This window comes from Panthera leo, chromosome A1 (genome assembly GCF_018350215.1).
Source record: "Panthera leo isolate Ple1 chromosome A1, P.leo_Ple1_pat1.1, whole genome shotgun sequence".
Classification (NCBI taxonomy): Eukaryota; Metazoa; Chordata; class Mammalia; order Carnivora; family Felidae; genus Panthera; species Panthera leo.
The window spans coordinates 19,875,462-19,890,342 of record NC_056679.1 but is presented as its reverse complement, the minus strand read 5'-3'; the positions used below and the strand labels follow the sequence as shown (position 1 = coordinate 19,890,342).

At 36.4% G+C, this 14,881-nt stretch overlaps 1 protein-coding gene across 2 annotated transcripts in view; it reads right to left on the bottom strand.

Moving 5' to 3' along the window:
• The window catches only part of INTS6 (integrator complex subunit 6), an 89,869-nt gene that overhangs the window by 27,281 nt on the left and 47,707 nt on the right, over positions 1–14,881 (bottom strand). For both annotated transcript variants that reach the window (XM_042909466.1, XM_042909544.1), the window contains exon 6: positions 4,856–5,039. In XM_042909466.1, the coding sequence (XP_042765400.1) occupies positions 4,856–5,039 (184 nt within the window). The remainder of the gene's footprint in view (positions 1–4,855; positions 5,040–14,881) is intronic.

Below are 14,881 nucleotides of genomic sequence, written 5' to 3'. Positions count from 1 at the left end.
CTCAGTCAGCTCTACTTAGAAAAACAAGTATCATATAACAAACAACTTACCTGTATGCGATAATAATAGTCGTAATCATAAAAATACCTACCAATTACTGAGTGTCTACATGCCTGGCACTATTCTACTTGCTTTATCATATTAATTTATTTAATCCTAACCACAACTGTATGGGTTACTTTCTTCATTTTATAAGTGAGAAAACTAAAGCACAGAGAGGTTAATTTATCCAAATTAATAACAGCAGTACAGCCAAGAGTCAAACCCTTACAGGTTATTAGAAACTTTAATCTGGGTATACTCTTTTCCCTGGAAATCATGATGTTAATTTGAAATTAGTATTTTAACACTTTATTTATTTTTGAGACAGAGCATGAACAGGGGAGGATCAGAGAGAGGGAGACACAGAATCTGAAACAGGCTCCAGGCTCTGAGCTGGCAGCACAGAGCCCGACGTGGGGCTCGAACTCACAGACCGTGAGATCATGACCTGAGCCGAAGTCGGCCGCTTAACTGACTGAGCCACCCAGGCGCCCCTGAAATTAGTATTTTAAAAAGAATGCCTAAATGGAACCACACTTATTTGAAAGAATTGGCAGATTAAAATATTTTTGAGTCAAACATATATAAAGCAATATACAGAAAGGCTGATCATCTTAATACAAAGTATTTAGAAGATCATATAAAGGCTGAATATCTTATTTCATTAAATTTAAGCATATTCCTAAGAAGTCATAAAAAAACAAAAGTTTCTAAAGTGTAATTGTAGCAATTCTCTCTGCTCTTCTAACCTGTGTCATCATCGGTTGGTGATTAGAAAAATATGAGTAAATGAGTTATAATCTTAGTATAAAAGAGAATTACAAAGATACTTTATTAAAATTAAAGAAAAATCTAATAAACTTAAGTTTCCTGGCAAGTAATAAAGATCCATTAATTCCTTTGAAAGTTAAAGAGGAAATAGGAAATTTTGGCATCTTTACAAAGTAAGCCTATATCCTATGTAATATTTCTTTTATTCTCTAGATCAAAACTCATCTCTTGTACTGTACGACCCTTTGTATTGAAGCAATAAGTTTCTAGGATCACTGCTTATGTTTGTGAGACAAGCACATACCTCACAGTCAAGAAGCTGGCTCACTTATTGTTGTGTAGAGTCCACAAAAACATCAAACTAAATAAAGTGAGTCTAAAGGCAAAAGTGAAAAAAAATATTCTCCTACAGAAGCCTACTATACCAGCATTTTAGTCAAATGGAAAAGAGATAAAAAGAATATTTCCAGTAAGTTGAGCAACAGTCCTTGTAGAGGCTAAGAAAGTTAAACTGATTTACTCTACAATCTTACACAATTTTTGTAAAATGCTTCTACCATCATCTCCATTGAGCATTTTTTGACTTGATAGCCCTGTACCTCCTCCAAACCTGCTTCTCCCTGGTGTGCCATCTCAGTCCATGTCATAGCCATTTACCTCCAATATTCAGGTCATCCTTCATTCTTTCTTCCCTCACTGCCCTCATCCTTAGTTCCCCTTTGCATCAGACCACCTCTCACCACCCACAAACCCGGCACTTTACACCAAAGTACTGTCATCTCTTAACCAGCCTCTCTGTTTCTATTCTTGCCACTTTACGCTATATTCTCATCCAACAGCTGAAGTGATCTTTCAGATAAAGAAATCAGATGTCACCTCCTATATAAAAAGCCCCCGGTGCTTCTCGTCATATTTGGAAATAAACAATATTTATTATAGCCTAAAAGGTTATTCAATATTTGTCCTTTGCCTACTGCCCTAAACCCACCGGTTTACTCTCTACTTCACATCAGCCTTCCTGCCGCTCACCAAAATACAGAGTGTGTTCCTTCCCTTACTACATCTCTCTGTATGGTTTACTCCATTATTCAGATCTTTGCTCGAATGTTAAGTAGACTTACTGTGAGGGATCATTTTACGATATATAAAATATCAAATCATTATGCCATATACCTGAAACTAATACGCTGTAGGTCAGTTCTACCTCAATAAAGATTCAGTGAACATGCTGTAACAATAAGTTTAGAGAGATTAATATTTTTAAGACACAACTAAGATTGATTTAATCTCTATTAAAACAAGCGGCTTTACCTTTAAGGTTAGAGATATACAAACGTAATTTATAAAATAAATGTTGTTGGGGCACCTGGGTGGCTCAGTTGGTTGGGCAACTGACTTCAGCTCAGGTCATGATCTCACAGGTCGTGAGTTCGAGCCCCGCATCGGGCTCTGTGCTGACAGTTCGGAGCCTGGAGCCTGCTTCGGATTCTGTGTCTCCCCCTCTCTCTGCCCCTCCCCTGCTCATGCTCCGTGTCTCTCTGTCGCTCAATAATAAATAAACGTTAAAAAAAAAAAAAAAATCTCTTAAAAAAATAAATAAATGTTTTATTTCTTTAAACAAGTATAATAATCTCCGAGGATAACTAATATATTAAATTGATTCAAACTAGGAGGGGTAAGCGTATCTTTTAGGTTTATGGCTTAAAAAAAAAAAAAAAGTCACCTCCTCAAAAGACCTTCTAAGAACACTCATTCTCTGCCTCAAGTTATTCTCTACACCCTTACCCTACATTTTCTTCATAGTAAGTAGCACTCTCCAATAGTGTTTATTCATTTTACGATTTTATCTATCACACAGTCCAAAAAAGTAACCTTTACTTATTATTGTTCCTGCTGTATTTCCAGCACCAAGAACAGTTATATAGAGTGGATACTCATTCATTAGCTGATAATAAAAGAAAATTGCTTACAATGACAATTATATAATTTTTTTAAAGTACACATAGAAAACATAACAAAATACTAATGATTTTGGCAACACAGGCACATTTCTTTCCAACTTTTCCTTAGTAAACAAGAATTATTCTATGAAGGCGAAATAAATGAACATACACTACTCTTACCATTAAGTTTAAAAATGCACAGGAATTGTTAGTAGTGATTATATATCTGGATAGTGCAATACTAGTGGGTTTAACTTTTCTGTTCTTTCTACTTTTCTAGTTCTTTATCCTCAAAACTTTCGTTAGTAAACCTTTCGTTTTAAAATAATAAAAAAGGAATACATATTATTCAGATCTATGAAAAGGTGAGTGGCATTTGAGCAGCTTCTCATTATTGCTATAGCAAGAGCATGAAAAGAGGCAAATAAACCACTACATCAGGAGACATTCAGGATATGTATTTGGGGAAGCTTTTCCTGACCAAGGTTTCTGGGTCATTGAAAGATATTACCAAGGGTGATTTCATCTGGAGATGTTCCTTTCAAAGAATAAGCAGAATAGCTTTAGTACATTACTGCCAAAGGCAAGGATATTAACCACTACATGATCTCTCAGGTTCACTGCAGACCCTCTCTGCTTATACCACTCACTTCATTTCACACTCTGAATATTCTTGATTCTAGAAGACCAAAGTTACAGTACATATAGTCCCATAACTTTACCCTAATTCTGAGTAAATAATATATAGTAAAAAATTTTCCAATGCAAAAGTGTTAATTACAGCTTTAAGGACTTCAATCTGTTAATTAAAAACTAGAACTAAAAAAAAAATTATATTATCTATCTACCTATGTATAGATATAGATATAGATATAGATACAGATATAGATAGATAGATAGATGTATCAGGATTTTAGCAAGTAAGTCAGTTCAAGGCTAAAAACTAAACTTTTCTGAATACAAACGTGAATCTACCCATAGAACAATTGGGACTGTCACTGAAAAATATTATCCATGCACAAGGAATTGTTAGCAGTGAATTTTCACATTTCGATAGACAGGTTTTCCCTTTAAGATGTATGTATATAACTTTTTTTTTTAATATAAATTAAACTGAAAGAATTATAAGAGTTCACCAGAAAGTACTTCTATAAATAAGAACATTTAATAATGTGAAAACAACTTCCTAATTATCTACTTTACATATCTGTGTAGGTACGGTACCTGTTTTGTCTGTGAATTTTGCAGATTTCCAAATTCCCCACAGAATTGAAGAAAGGTACCTAAAATGTTAATTAAATCTCATATTTTCCTTTAAACTGATACAGCTGGCTATGACTGTGTCTGGAGACTAATAACGTCACAGGCCTCTGACACAGGTGAAATAGTGGTATGCCAGACCTGGACATTTTAGTATCAAATTCCTTAGGTGAGAACTAAAATGCTCCATGAAAGCAAGAATACCGTTGCCTGTCATACTCACTACTGAAGTCTGAAAGCATAAGATAGTGTTTCATACACAGTAGACACTCAATACCTATCGGTATGAATTTAACCCACCTGCTGACCAATTCCACATTACAGAAGTTCTGAGTCTGTTACATATTTTCTTTCAAGAGTATCATTACTGTTCACTTAACACAGGGACCAGATGGGTAAGACCTCTCTACCTGGTCCTCTAACCTGCTATCCAGCTTTCTCTTTGCCTCTTGGGAAAACAGCACTTAACCAGGCATTGATCATTATATGGTTGATGAGATGATTCTCAAAATTCTCTGCATTTTTCACAGAAAATAATTCTGCCACATTTGTAAATACTGGTAATCTTTATAGAGAAGAAAAAAAGTTTAACAACTTCAAATACCAGCACTTTCTATATGGGTAGAGAAAAAGACCATTCATTTCAGATCCAATAGTTTTAAACCCCATTCAAATCAGATCGCAGACATTCATCAATGGATTTTTAAAACCATGTAAGTCTACTAATTCCTACCATTAGCGTGTTGAACGACAACATGGAGGTTTTGAAATGTGCATTTTAAAACATTCAGACAAACTCTGCCTTAACTCACTGGATTACTGCCAGGAGAAAAACTTACCGCCTGTCACTTCACACATTGGTGTGATCGCAGAGTCATCTAAAGGCACACCTGTCAACTGTTCTGATTCTACTGACATGGTGCCAGGCAACCGCAACACTAGTGCAAAGAGTCTCTGATCCCAACGAAAAGGTTCCTTGGTCAATTCACTTCCAGGCAAAGGAGAATTAAGAGGTAAATGAAGCTGAAAATAAGGGGGGAAAAAGGTAAGATTTCCACATGATGTTTTTCTCAAAAGGCCACATTAATTACACGTATATTAAAACTATGTATCACGAGTCTCCTATCACTCAAAAAACAAGCTCAAGAACAAAAGCTTATACAGATACAGCTAAAATAAGCACATGAGACATAGTTACTTCATTCTCCTAAGTTTTTACTCTAAAGACCTCGGTTGAAAACAATCTGTTACTGTAAATGCTTTTCCAGATTTCCATTCAACTGACCACCAAGTGCTGGACTGCTTCCAAATAAATCATTTCATTTAATCATTAAAACAGGCCTATCACAAATATCTTATTATTCCTGTTTTCTAGATTAAAACAATGTCTTGCAGAGAGTAAGTGATTTGGCCATCTGGGTCCAAATCACTGCTTTTTCTGTTACACCACAGCAGCCTCAAACATCTCCAGTTAATAATTTTAATTATGCTCTACTTGCGACAAAACACACATTCCCCAAAGCACCTGCATAAAAGTGAATTTTGTCACTTTAATTACATGTTAAATGTATTAAAGATAATGATTCTTCCCACATCTGAGTAAAGGTAGAGGGTTTTTACTTCTCCATGTGTTTTTTAATAGATGTGTTTTCCCAACCCCATCAGACCTGCTAAAATAGAATCTAGGATTCTTCAGAATCTTCAAAACCTTTGAAGTAATTCTAATGGGCACCTCTGCACCAAAAGAGTAATAGAGTACCAAGAGAATCCACACATTAATCTTAGAGTAACTAAATGGGGACAACCAGACAGAATATGTATCAAGAAGTGACCCAATAGCAAGTGTGTAACACTGAAAGGAAAGAAAAGGGGAAAGGGAAAACTAGGCTGAACCTAATCAAGCCTTTCATTCTAAATACCAGTTTACAGGGACTACTGGGGAGAGCGGATCAAGTTAAATACCACCCCAAGAAGCAAGAAGTCAAAGCCAGCAAGTGGGACAACCTACAGGGCAGAGGAGGACCTGATTTCTCCAATAAATCAATGGCCTGAAAACGCAAAGTGTGGGGAGTGGGGAGAGCTGGTGGAATATTATAGAATAAAATGAAGCAATCAAAAGCAAAGATTTTCGAGACAATTGGGGAAATTTGGAATAATATTACTGGAATTATTAATTTTTTAAGTGTGAAAATGACGTGGTGCTTAGGAAAAAAAATCTTTATTACTTATATAATTTATAGAAAAATAAAGCCTGGGATCAGCATACTCAGGATTTATTTAGAGTTTTCTCTAAAATACAGAAAACACTTAATTTTTTAATTTTTTCTTAATGTTTTATTTTTGACAGAGAGACAGTACCAGCAGGGGAGGGGCAGAGACAGAGGGAGACACAAAATCCAAAGAAGGCTCCGGGCTCTGACCCATCAGCACAGAACCTGAGCAGGACTCAAACTCCCAAACCACGAGATCATGACCTGAGCCAAAGTTGGACGTTTAACCGACTGAGCCACCCAGGGGCCCCCAGAAAACACTTTAAATCAACACCTCTAAATTAACTGCCAAAGTTTATACTGCTTTGGTCATACAGCGAACTTAACTGTATTGTTTACAGCCTTTCTATTTCTTAACAAAGAAGATTTCTAATCTTGATAAATTAGGAATTTAAGTCATTCTACACTGACTTAAGACTCAAGTTTCTTCATGAGTTGCATTAAACCATTAAAAAAAAAAAAATCAGATTCTATTCTAGGAAGAGAATTCCTAGTGAAGCCCTGCTAAACTGGCACCTCTCTCCGAAAGGTTCATGCCAAGAGAATATGCTGCAGGATCAAAATCAGCCAAGGTTTTGTGACCATGGCCAGGAGTCATGAGCTTTTCCTCTGGCACTGATCCTACTTAAAGCAGAAGTCAGTGGCAGTAAGGAAGGAATGTTGAAGAAATCTGGGCCAGGATGTTCTGTGATGAAGGTTCCCTAACCTCAAAAGCTCCGTGACTCTCGGAAAACAGTTCAGGAACTCCAAGCCCTTGCTAATATTACCACACTGCCAAGAAGACAAAGAGGAAAAGCCTATTTCTATCAGCTCCTTTACTCCAGACCAGTTACCTCTGTACCTGGGAAGCACAACGATTTCGTGCTTGGTCATTTTCTCTCTAAGATCACAAAAACATCAAACCACAAGTGGCACTGGAGGAAGAGGGTTTTGAACTGTTAACAGAATTACTCTGGATGTCATGAATACATGGAATTGTCTCAAGAATCCAGTGGATAACAGCACTGCACAGACCTCATATATAAGCAGCAGACAGCACACTGACAGACCACAAACTATACACACATACACAAGAAACTCATCAGGTAATAATCTCTCTCCCTCTCTTCCTCCCCCTCCTCTCTCTCTCTCTCTCTCTCTCTCTCTCTCCACACACACACACACACACACACACACACACACACACACACACACATCAGATAATGATAAGCATCTACAAGGGAGACAATACACAACGAAATAACTGGCCTTTGTAGAATGCCAGATCTGGAATTTATTTCAAATACATAAATCAAACAACTAAGAATGGTCACAACCATATTTTATACAGTTATATTAATTTTATAAACTTGTCAAATTTTTATTCATTTTTCTATTTATCATTTCCCCTTCCCCATATCACAACTACCCTTTCTCATCAACAAAGAAGAGGGATAAAAAAGCCCCTATAGCTGAAATGTGCTAGTAAAACTGGAAGGAGCGATGGCAGGCAAACAGGGACAGGACAAAGGGCCTGAAGGAAAAATATTCTTAGGAAGGTTGAATTACTCCAAAGCTAAAGTCTACAGCTGAAATTCTAGCAATGTGTTAAAATCACAAATGGAGGTCTCTCTCAATATATGGACTTTGAGAATCAAGGCAAATTGCACATAAATCAAGAAAAATGTTAAAATTAACCATAAAAAACGTACAAAATTATGAATAGGTTATTTCCCAACAGTGAAAAATGGGGGGGGGGGGGGGGGGGAACCCTGAGAAAATCCATATGGCCACATAATACAAATTACAATACTGAGGAGATACCATTTCACACCCATTGTATTAGCAAAATTTTAAAGGTTGACAAAAGTGATGACAAGTATATACAGCAATGGGAACTTTCCATCACTCCTACATATAATCATTTTGGAAAATAATTTGATAATATCTGGTAAGCTAAAGTCGAGCTTACACTAGGACCCACTAATGCCACTTCTAGGTATATGTCTTAGAGAAACTCTCATATATTTTTACAAGAAGCCATGTAAAAGAATACTGTCTACAACATTATTTGAAACAGGAAAACAGGAAACAACCTAGAAGTCCAGTAAAGGAATCAATAAATAAACTGTGGTCTGTTTATAAACCAGAGTTGAAATGAATAAATGAGACCTCTAAGATCCAATATGAATAGATCTCAAAACAATATTTTTTTAATATAAAATACATACAATTCATGCATGCATACATAAAATAACATTAATCATGTATGGACAGCTTGATATATTTTCACAAGTTGAATGTCCTTGTGTAATTAGCATTTATATCAAGAAACAGAACCTTACAATTTATGCCCCCTCCAGTCATTATCCCTCTCCAATTTATCAGTTTTTCTTGATTTTGAACTTTATATAAATGGAATTATAGAATATGGTCTCTCTGGTTTATAGCTCCTTCCATTCAATATTATGGGGGTGAGATTCATACTGCTGCACAGAAGTGTAGATCATTCATTCCCACTGCCATATAGTGTGTGAGTCCGAGAGAGAAACAGAAGGAAAGAGGGATAGAGAGAGAATATGTACTGGAATTTATCTACTTTTTTGTTGATAAGCATTTAGGTTGTTTCTAAACAGTACAACTATGAAATTAAAGCATGTATTTATGAAAAACATTAAGTATGCATTTCTGTTGGTATATACCTAGGAGCAAAGGTGCTCTTTTGTGAAGTGCCTGTTAATGTCTTCTGTCTACTTTCTAAAAATTGAGTTACCTGTCTTTTTTTTATTGATTTGAAAAATTATTAATATATTCTGAATGAGTCCCTTGTTAGATATACATATTGTAAAGACCTTCTCCCACTTTGTGACCTCTTTTACTATTCTAGTGGTAGCTTTTTATAAATTTATTGTAAGATCTTATTTTTATCAAGTTATATCTTAATATCTTATTTTTCTTCCATAGTTAGCACTTGTTGTGCCCTCAAAGATCATGAAAATGTTCTTCTATTTCCTAAAAGCTTTATTATTTTACCACTTACATTGAAACCTGAAATACACCTGGAATTGAGTTTGTTATATAAGGTAGAAATGAAGGTGGATTTTTTTTTTCTCCAATGGATATCCAAATGACATGCTATTGAAAAGAACATCTTTTCTCTGCTGTTCCAAAATACCATCTTGTTCTTACATGGGGTGACACTACAAGTGTGAGTCTATTTGTGAATCAAAACAGTATCAGATGAAAAGAAAGCAAGATGCAAAATGGCATACATAGAAAAGCATATGTACGCACTGTTAAACAAGTACTTCACCTTTTTTACATATGTTTAACATGTGCATGTAGCAAAAGAAATAAAAATGAACTAAAAAGCAACAGACAAAATTCTTGATGGGGTGGGGATGAGGAAGAGGGAAGAAAGTTAACACTGAGTACAATGTTCTTTCATTCACTAAATTTTTAAAAATTTTTTAAGATTTTATTTTGAGAGAGAACACATCATTACTGAATCATAATCAATAATAATTATTGAAACCATAATCTACATTTTTAAAAATCAAGTGTTGACATTATCAACAATAGCCAAACTATGGAAAGAGCCCAAATGTCATCGAGTGATATATATCTATACAATGGAATATTAGCCATCAAAAAGAATGAAATCTTGCCATTTGCAATGACGTGGATGGAGCTAGAGTGTATGATGGTAAACAATATTAATCAGTCAGAAAAAGTCAAATACCATATGATTTCACTCATATGTGGAGTTTAAGAAACAAAACAGATGAACATAGAAGAGGGGTGAGAGAGAGAGAAACAAACCATAAGAAGCGCACAATGATAGAAAACAAACTGAGGGTTGATAGAGGGGGTGGCTGGGGGATGGGTGAGATAAGTATTAAGGAAGGCACTTGTAATGAGCACTGGGTGTTGTAAGTGATGAATCACTGAATTCTCCTGAAACCAATATTGCACTGTATGCTAACTAACTAGAATTTAAATTAAAAATTGAATAAGTAAATAAGTCCCATTATCACAGAATAGGAAAAAATAAAAATCAAGTGTTGAAATATCCATATTAAAAAAAAACTAATTTATTAAATGGAAAAAAAACTTTAATTATGAAAATAAGTACTTTTAGAAAACAATTTTGAACCATCCATTTAAAAATCTAGTGATTTTAAGCCACTAATCAGTATATCTTATAAACAATTTCTATTGTTTTTATAAAGCGTCCTATGCTTTTCCCCTAGTTACTCTTTTATCCAATGGAGAGAGACAGCAATATATTCTCTCCCTTTTGCTGTTCTCTCCCAATTCTCAAATACATGAGAGTAACAATAAAAATACACAATAATTAATAGCTAGCATATTGAGCACTTACTATGTGCCAAACACCATTCTATGGGCTTTTCATATAATATTTATAACAAAACAACACGGTAGGTACTATTACTATCCCTGCTGTAGAGGTAAGTTGTAATATAAAATTCCATGTCAAGAGAAATCGGCTTGGAGAATACATACTCAAATAATCCCTGCTGTAAAATCAAGTTGAGAGCATCTAAGGACTGCAAGTTTTAAGAACTGGATAAATCATGCTCAATTTAACAATACAATAATTTTTCCATAATCATGATATTGGTCTTTATTAGGGTCTTCATAAAATTATACTTGGCAAATTTCAGTCTGATGGACTAACAAAGAAAATTATTGTTTACACTAACAAAGTTTTATTTTTACTTGTATACAATTGAGGTTTTCTATATTATTTTAAATGACTCATTTCACTGATACCACCATTACAGACATTTTTGTAATTATCTTGGTAGCTGACAGAAAAGAAAACAGAACTCCAACTTAAATTTAGGAAGACTGCTCTATTTTCCCTCTTTCCTTTGGAGATCTATCTTCCTGCCTTGCCTGCCTTTTCACCTCTGAATCTTTCCTGAACTTCGTATTTATAAAGAACAAAATTTATTTCTCCATAGATATAAAAAGTCAAGGGCAGGGGCACCTGGGTGGCTCAGTCGGCTAGGCATCCAATTCTTGACTTCAGCTCAGGTCATGATCTCACAGTTCATGAGTTCAAGTCCCATGTCGGGCTCCGTGCTGACTGTGAGGAGCCTGCTTGAGGTTCCCTCTCTCTCCACCCCTTCGCCTCAAATAAATAAACTCACCAAAAAAAAAAAGTTAAAAAAATAAAAGTAAAAGGCAGATCAGGTAGGTGATAGTTCATTAGTCCTGCTCAAACTTTGTTATAAAAGTACAATTTCTCCTTTATTCAATTGTTTTGTGTTTGATCACAGTTCAGACCCTAATTATTTGTGACTGTGCTAAGAATGGACGAAAGCTTAACTTCGCACTGAGCACCTACTAAAGCATGGCACTGTGTCAAGATTTAATAAGAACTATACCAAAGCTAAATAATATTTGAGACATTTTAGCTGGCTCACCTTAAGAAAAACTACTATAAAACCTCAGATAACCAGAATTCTTACACATTACTACTTATTCTTTAAACGTGCAGAATGTAAAAAATAAAAGTTAACAAACAGTAGAAGAAGATAAAAAATTTATTTTTAAAACATCTTTAATTCAGGAATCAAGCAGATCTTCCCGGCACGCAGCCTAACTGGCTCCTGGGTGATGACCACACCAGAGCCGACGACGAGAGCCAAGACTGACGAATCTGTACCAACACTTAGGTGGTTTCCCCTCGCACTTACTTGGATATTCTGCCGCCTGGTCCTATTACTGAAGTAATTCAAATAATATGTCCTTTAATAATACTTCCCACCTTACGTTTTAATAACCTATTTACCAATCTCACCAGTTTGAGAGAGGGCAGGGTCAGGGATCTTATTCTTTTCTGTGTCCCCCACCCCCCCATCATAGTACTTGTCCAATGAAATCAATGAGGTCCTACAGCCTAAGGAAAAGCACAAGAATAAGGGGGGCAGAGTGAGGGCAGCAATGAGAACCCGAGCACCTCCGAGTCCTGCCAATAGGAAGACCTGTACTCCCCCCACCGCAACGCACTTATGGATGGAGATGAAGACACACAACACAGACTCTATGGTAATGTTTGTGGTGGGTCACAGAGCCAAGGAGTCTCACCTCCAAGGCTAGAAAGATGATTCTCTTGCCATGTATGTACTTAATCTCTATGACCCTTGTATGTGCTCACACAGAAAGGACACAGAAAGCTGCAAAACCTGTGTGGCACCTACAGCAGGGGATGGAGAAACAACCATTCCATATGTTGAAGACATAAGAAGTACTCCACCTAACTTAGTGTACAATACTCATAATGAGAATTTACATATGGACATACTTCACTGAGGCCTACACAGAATATAACCACCAAATTCTTGCCTTATTCAGAAATACAAAGACCGTGACCATGTATCATTTCTTGCAAAATTTTTTGATCTCACACTCCAAGAGTAAAGTACAAGGGAGAGAAACTGAAGATTTTAAGAAAGCCTTTAAGAATGAGTAAGGTTTTAATATGGGGGAGACAGGAACAACATTCAGGGAAAGTGAGCACGTGGGGGAAGAAACCAGAAGCATTCAGGAAATTAGAGCTGATTTTGGGTCAAGTTTAGAGGAAATATAAAGGAATGAAAAGAACGTTTTCTTCAACTGCTAGTCATTCCCTAGTCTCTTCAGTCCACTAAAACAATCCTCACACTAAGTCACCCATGATCTTTTTCTTTCTTTTTTTTTTTTGGTCATTGTGGTAAATGACAAGTGTGGAAAGCGTGCCAGTCCTAAGTCTTAACAGGCCTCACAGTTTCGCTATCACCCTCTCGGGAGCCAGCCACCACATGAAGAAGCTTGAACTAGACCACTGACTAATGAGACATCACGTGGAGATAGAAGCCACAGGGACAAGCAGCAAAGTGCCCAGGCAACAGTGAGAACCAAGGCCCCAGACTTAGGAAAACACCATCTTCAATGTTCCAGCCCCAGTTACGCACCCAGCTGAATGAAGTCAACCCACAGAATCTTGAGAATAATAAACTGTTGTTTCAAGCCTCTAAAATGTATGATGATTTGTTACACGGAAATAGATAATGGTGCCATTAAATCTAGTGGAGAGTTTTCACATTTAGCTTCCCCCCACCAGCATTCAAAAAACTATTTACAACTCTTTAGAAAGACACTCTTCCCTTCCCTTTCACGCTAGAATATTCTCCTGGTTTTCCTCCTCTGGCTGTTCTTCCATCTTCCTCCCTCACCCACAACCCAGACCAAACCTCCAATACCATTAAATGCAACAGATCCTCAAGGCTTAGTTTTAAGCCTTGGCCAATTTATACTCTAAACCCTCAACCCACCTACCCACAGCTTCGTTTACTATCTATACTCTGATAATATTAAACATTTTCAGATGCCCAGCCTAGATCTTTCTTCTGAGCACCAAATATTCTTCTGTCTACTTAACCACCTTCCCCTTGAATGGGTCAAAGGTACCTTAAACTCAACATGTTCAAAACTGAACTCGTGATTTTCCTCCACCCAAAATGATACTCTTTCAACATTTCCTAGCTCAATGAATGGTACCATAATCTCTCCAATATTGCAAGGAGTCAATTCCCTCTTCCTTACATCTTCAAATGTACTATGTGTAAGCAAATTTGGTTGATTTAACCTTCTAACTACCTCTGAAAATGACTGCTTCTTTCTATCTCTTCCACCATCACCAAGTTCCTTGGCCAAGCTATTGGCAGAACTGATGCAACAAAGCCTAAATGGTCTTCCAACATCCATTTGTCTTCCTCTCCTCCACCGAGTACCTCCAAATAAAACCCTTGGATGGCCTCCTATTGCTTTTATACTGTAATAACATTACTTGCCATTGCTTCAAAGCCCCTTATGTGGTCAAGCCCAAGCTTCTTTTCCATTTTATACAATGATCCCTTTTCTTTAACGCTCTAAGTCACATTAGTCTTTTCTAGCCTTGTTCTCAAAACATATTCCCTTTGGGAAAAGAGTCTTTGTACAGTCCCCCCACCTGATATGATCACCTTTCCCACTTTTTGTGTAGTAAATCTTACTCACCTCTTCAGATCTTAACTTTCCATGACCTCCTTGACTAGAACTAGTGTGCCCTTATTGTAAGCTCTTATGGCACATTTTTCTCTTTTTTGCAGGATATATTCTTGCAATTTTACTTTTATCTGTGCGATATTTTTATTAATGTTTGTCTTCTCAACTAGACCAATGGGGGGTCAGGGGGGAGGGCAGAGCTCCTGCTTGTTTTTTACTCATCATGTGATCCTCAGAACCTAGCACAGTGTCTGGTTCATAGAAGAAACTCAATAAATATGGCTGAATGAATAAATGATGTATGGATAAGTAAGGCGACTGGCTAAACTGTGAAGGGTCCTAATCTAGTAGACGATAGAAAGCAATAAAACATTTTGAACAATAGAATAATGCACTCAAGTGGTGTGCTTTAGAATAATTACTGCCATGGTATGACAGATTGAAAAAAATAAAAAATTAGGAAGCTAATGTAATAGTTTAAGAAAAGCACCAGGGTGACTGATGGCAAAAGGAATAGGAACGAGAGGAAGAAACAAGTTAATGAAAGCAAAAAAAAAG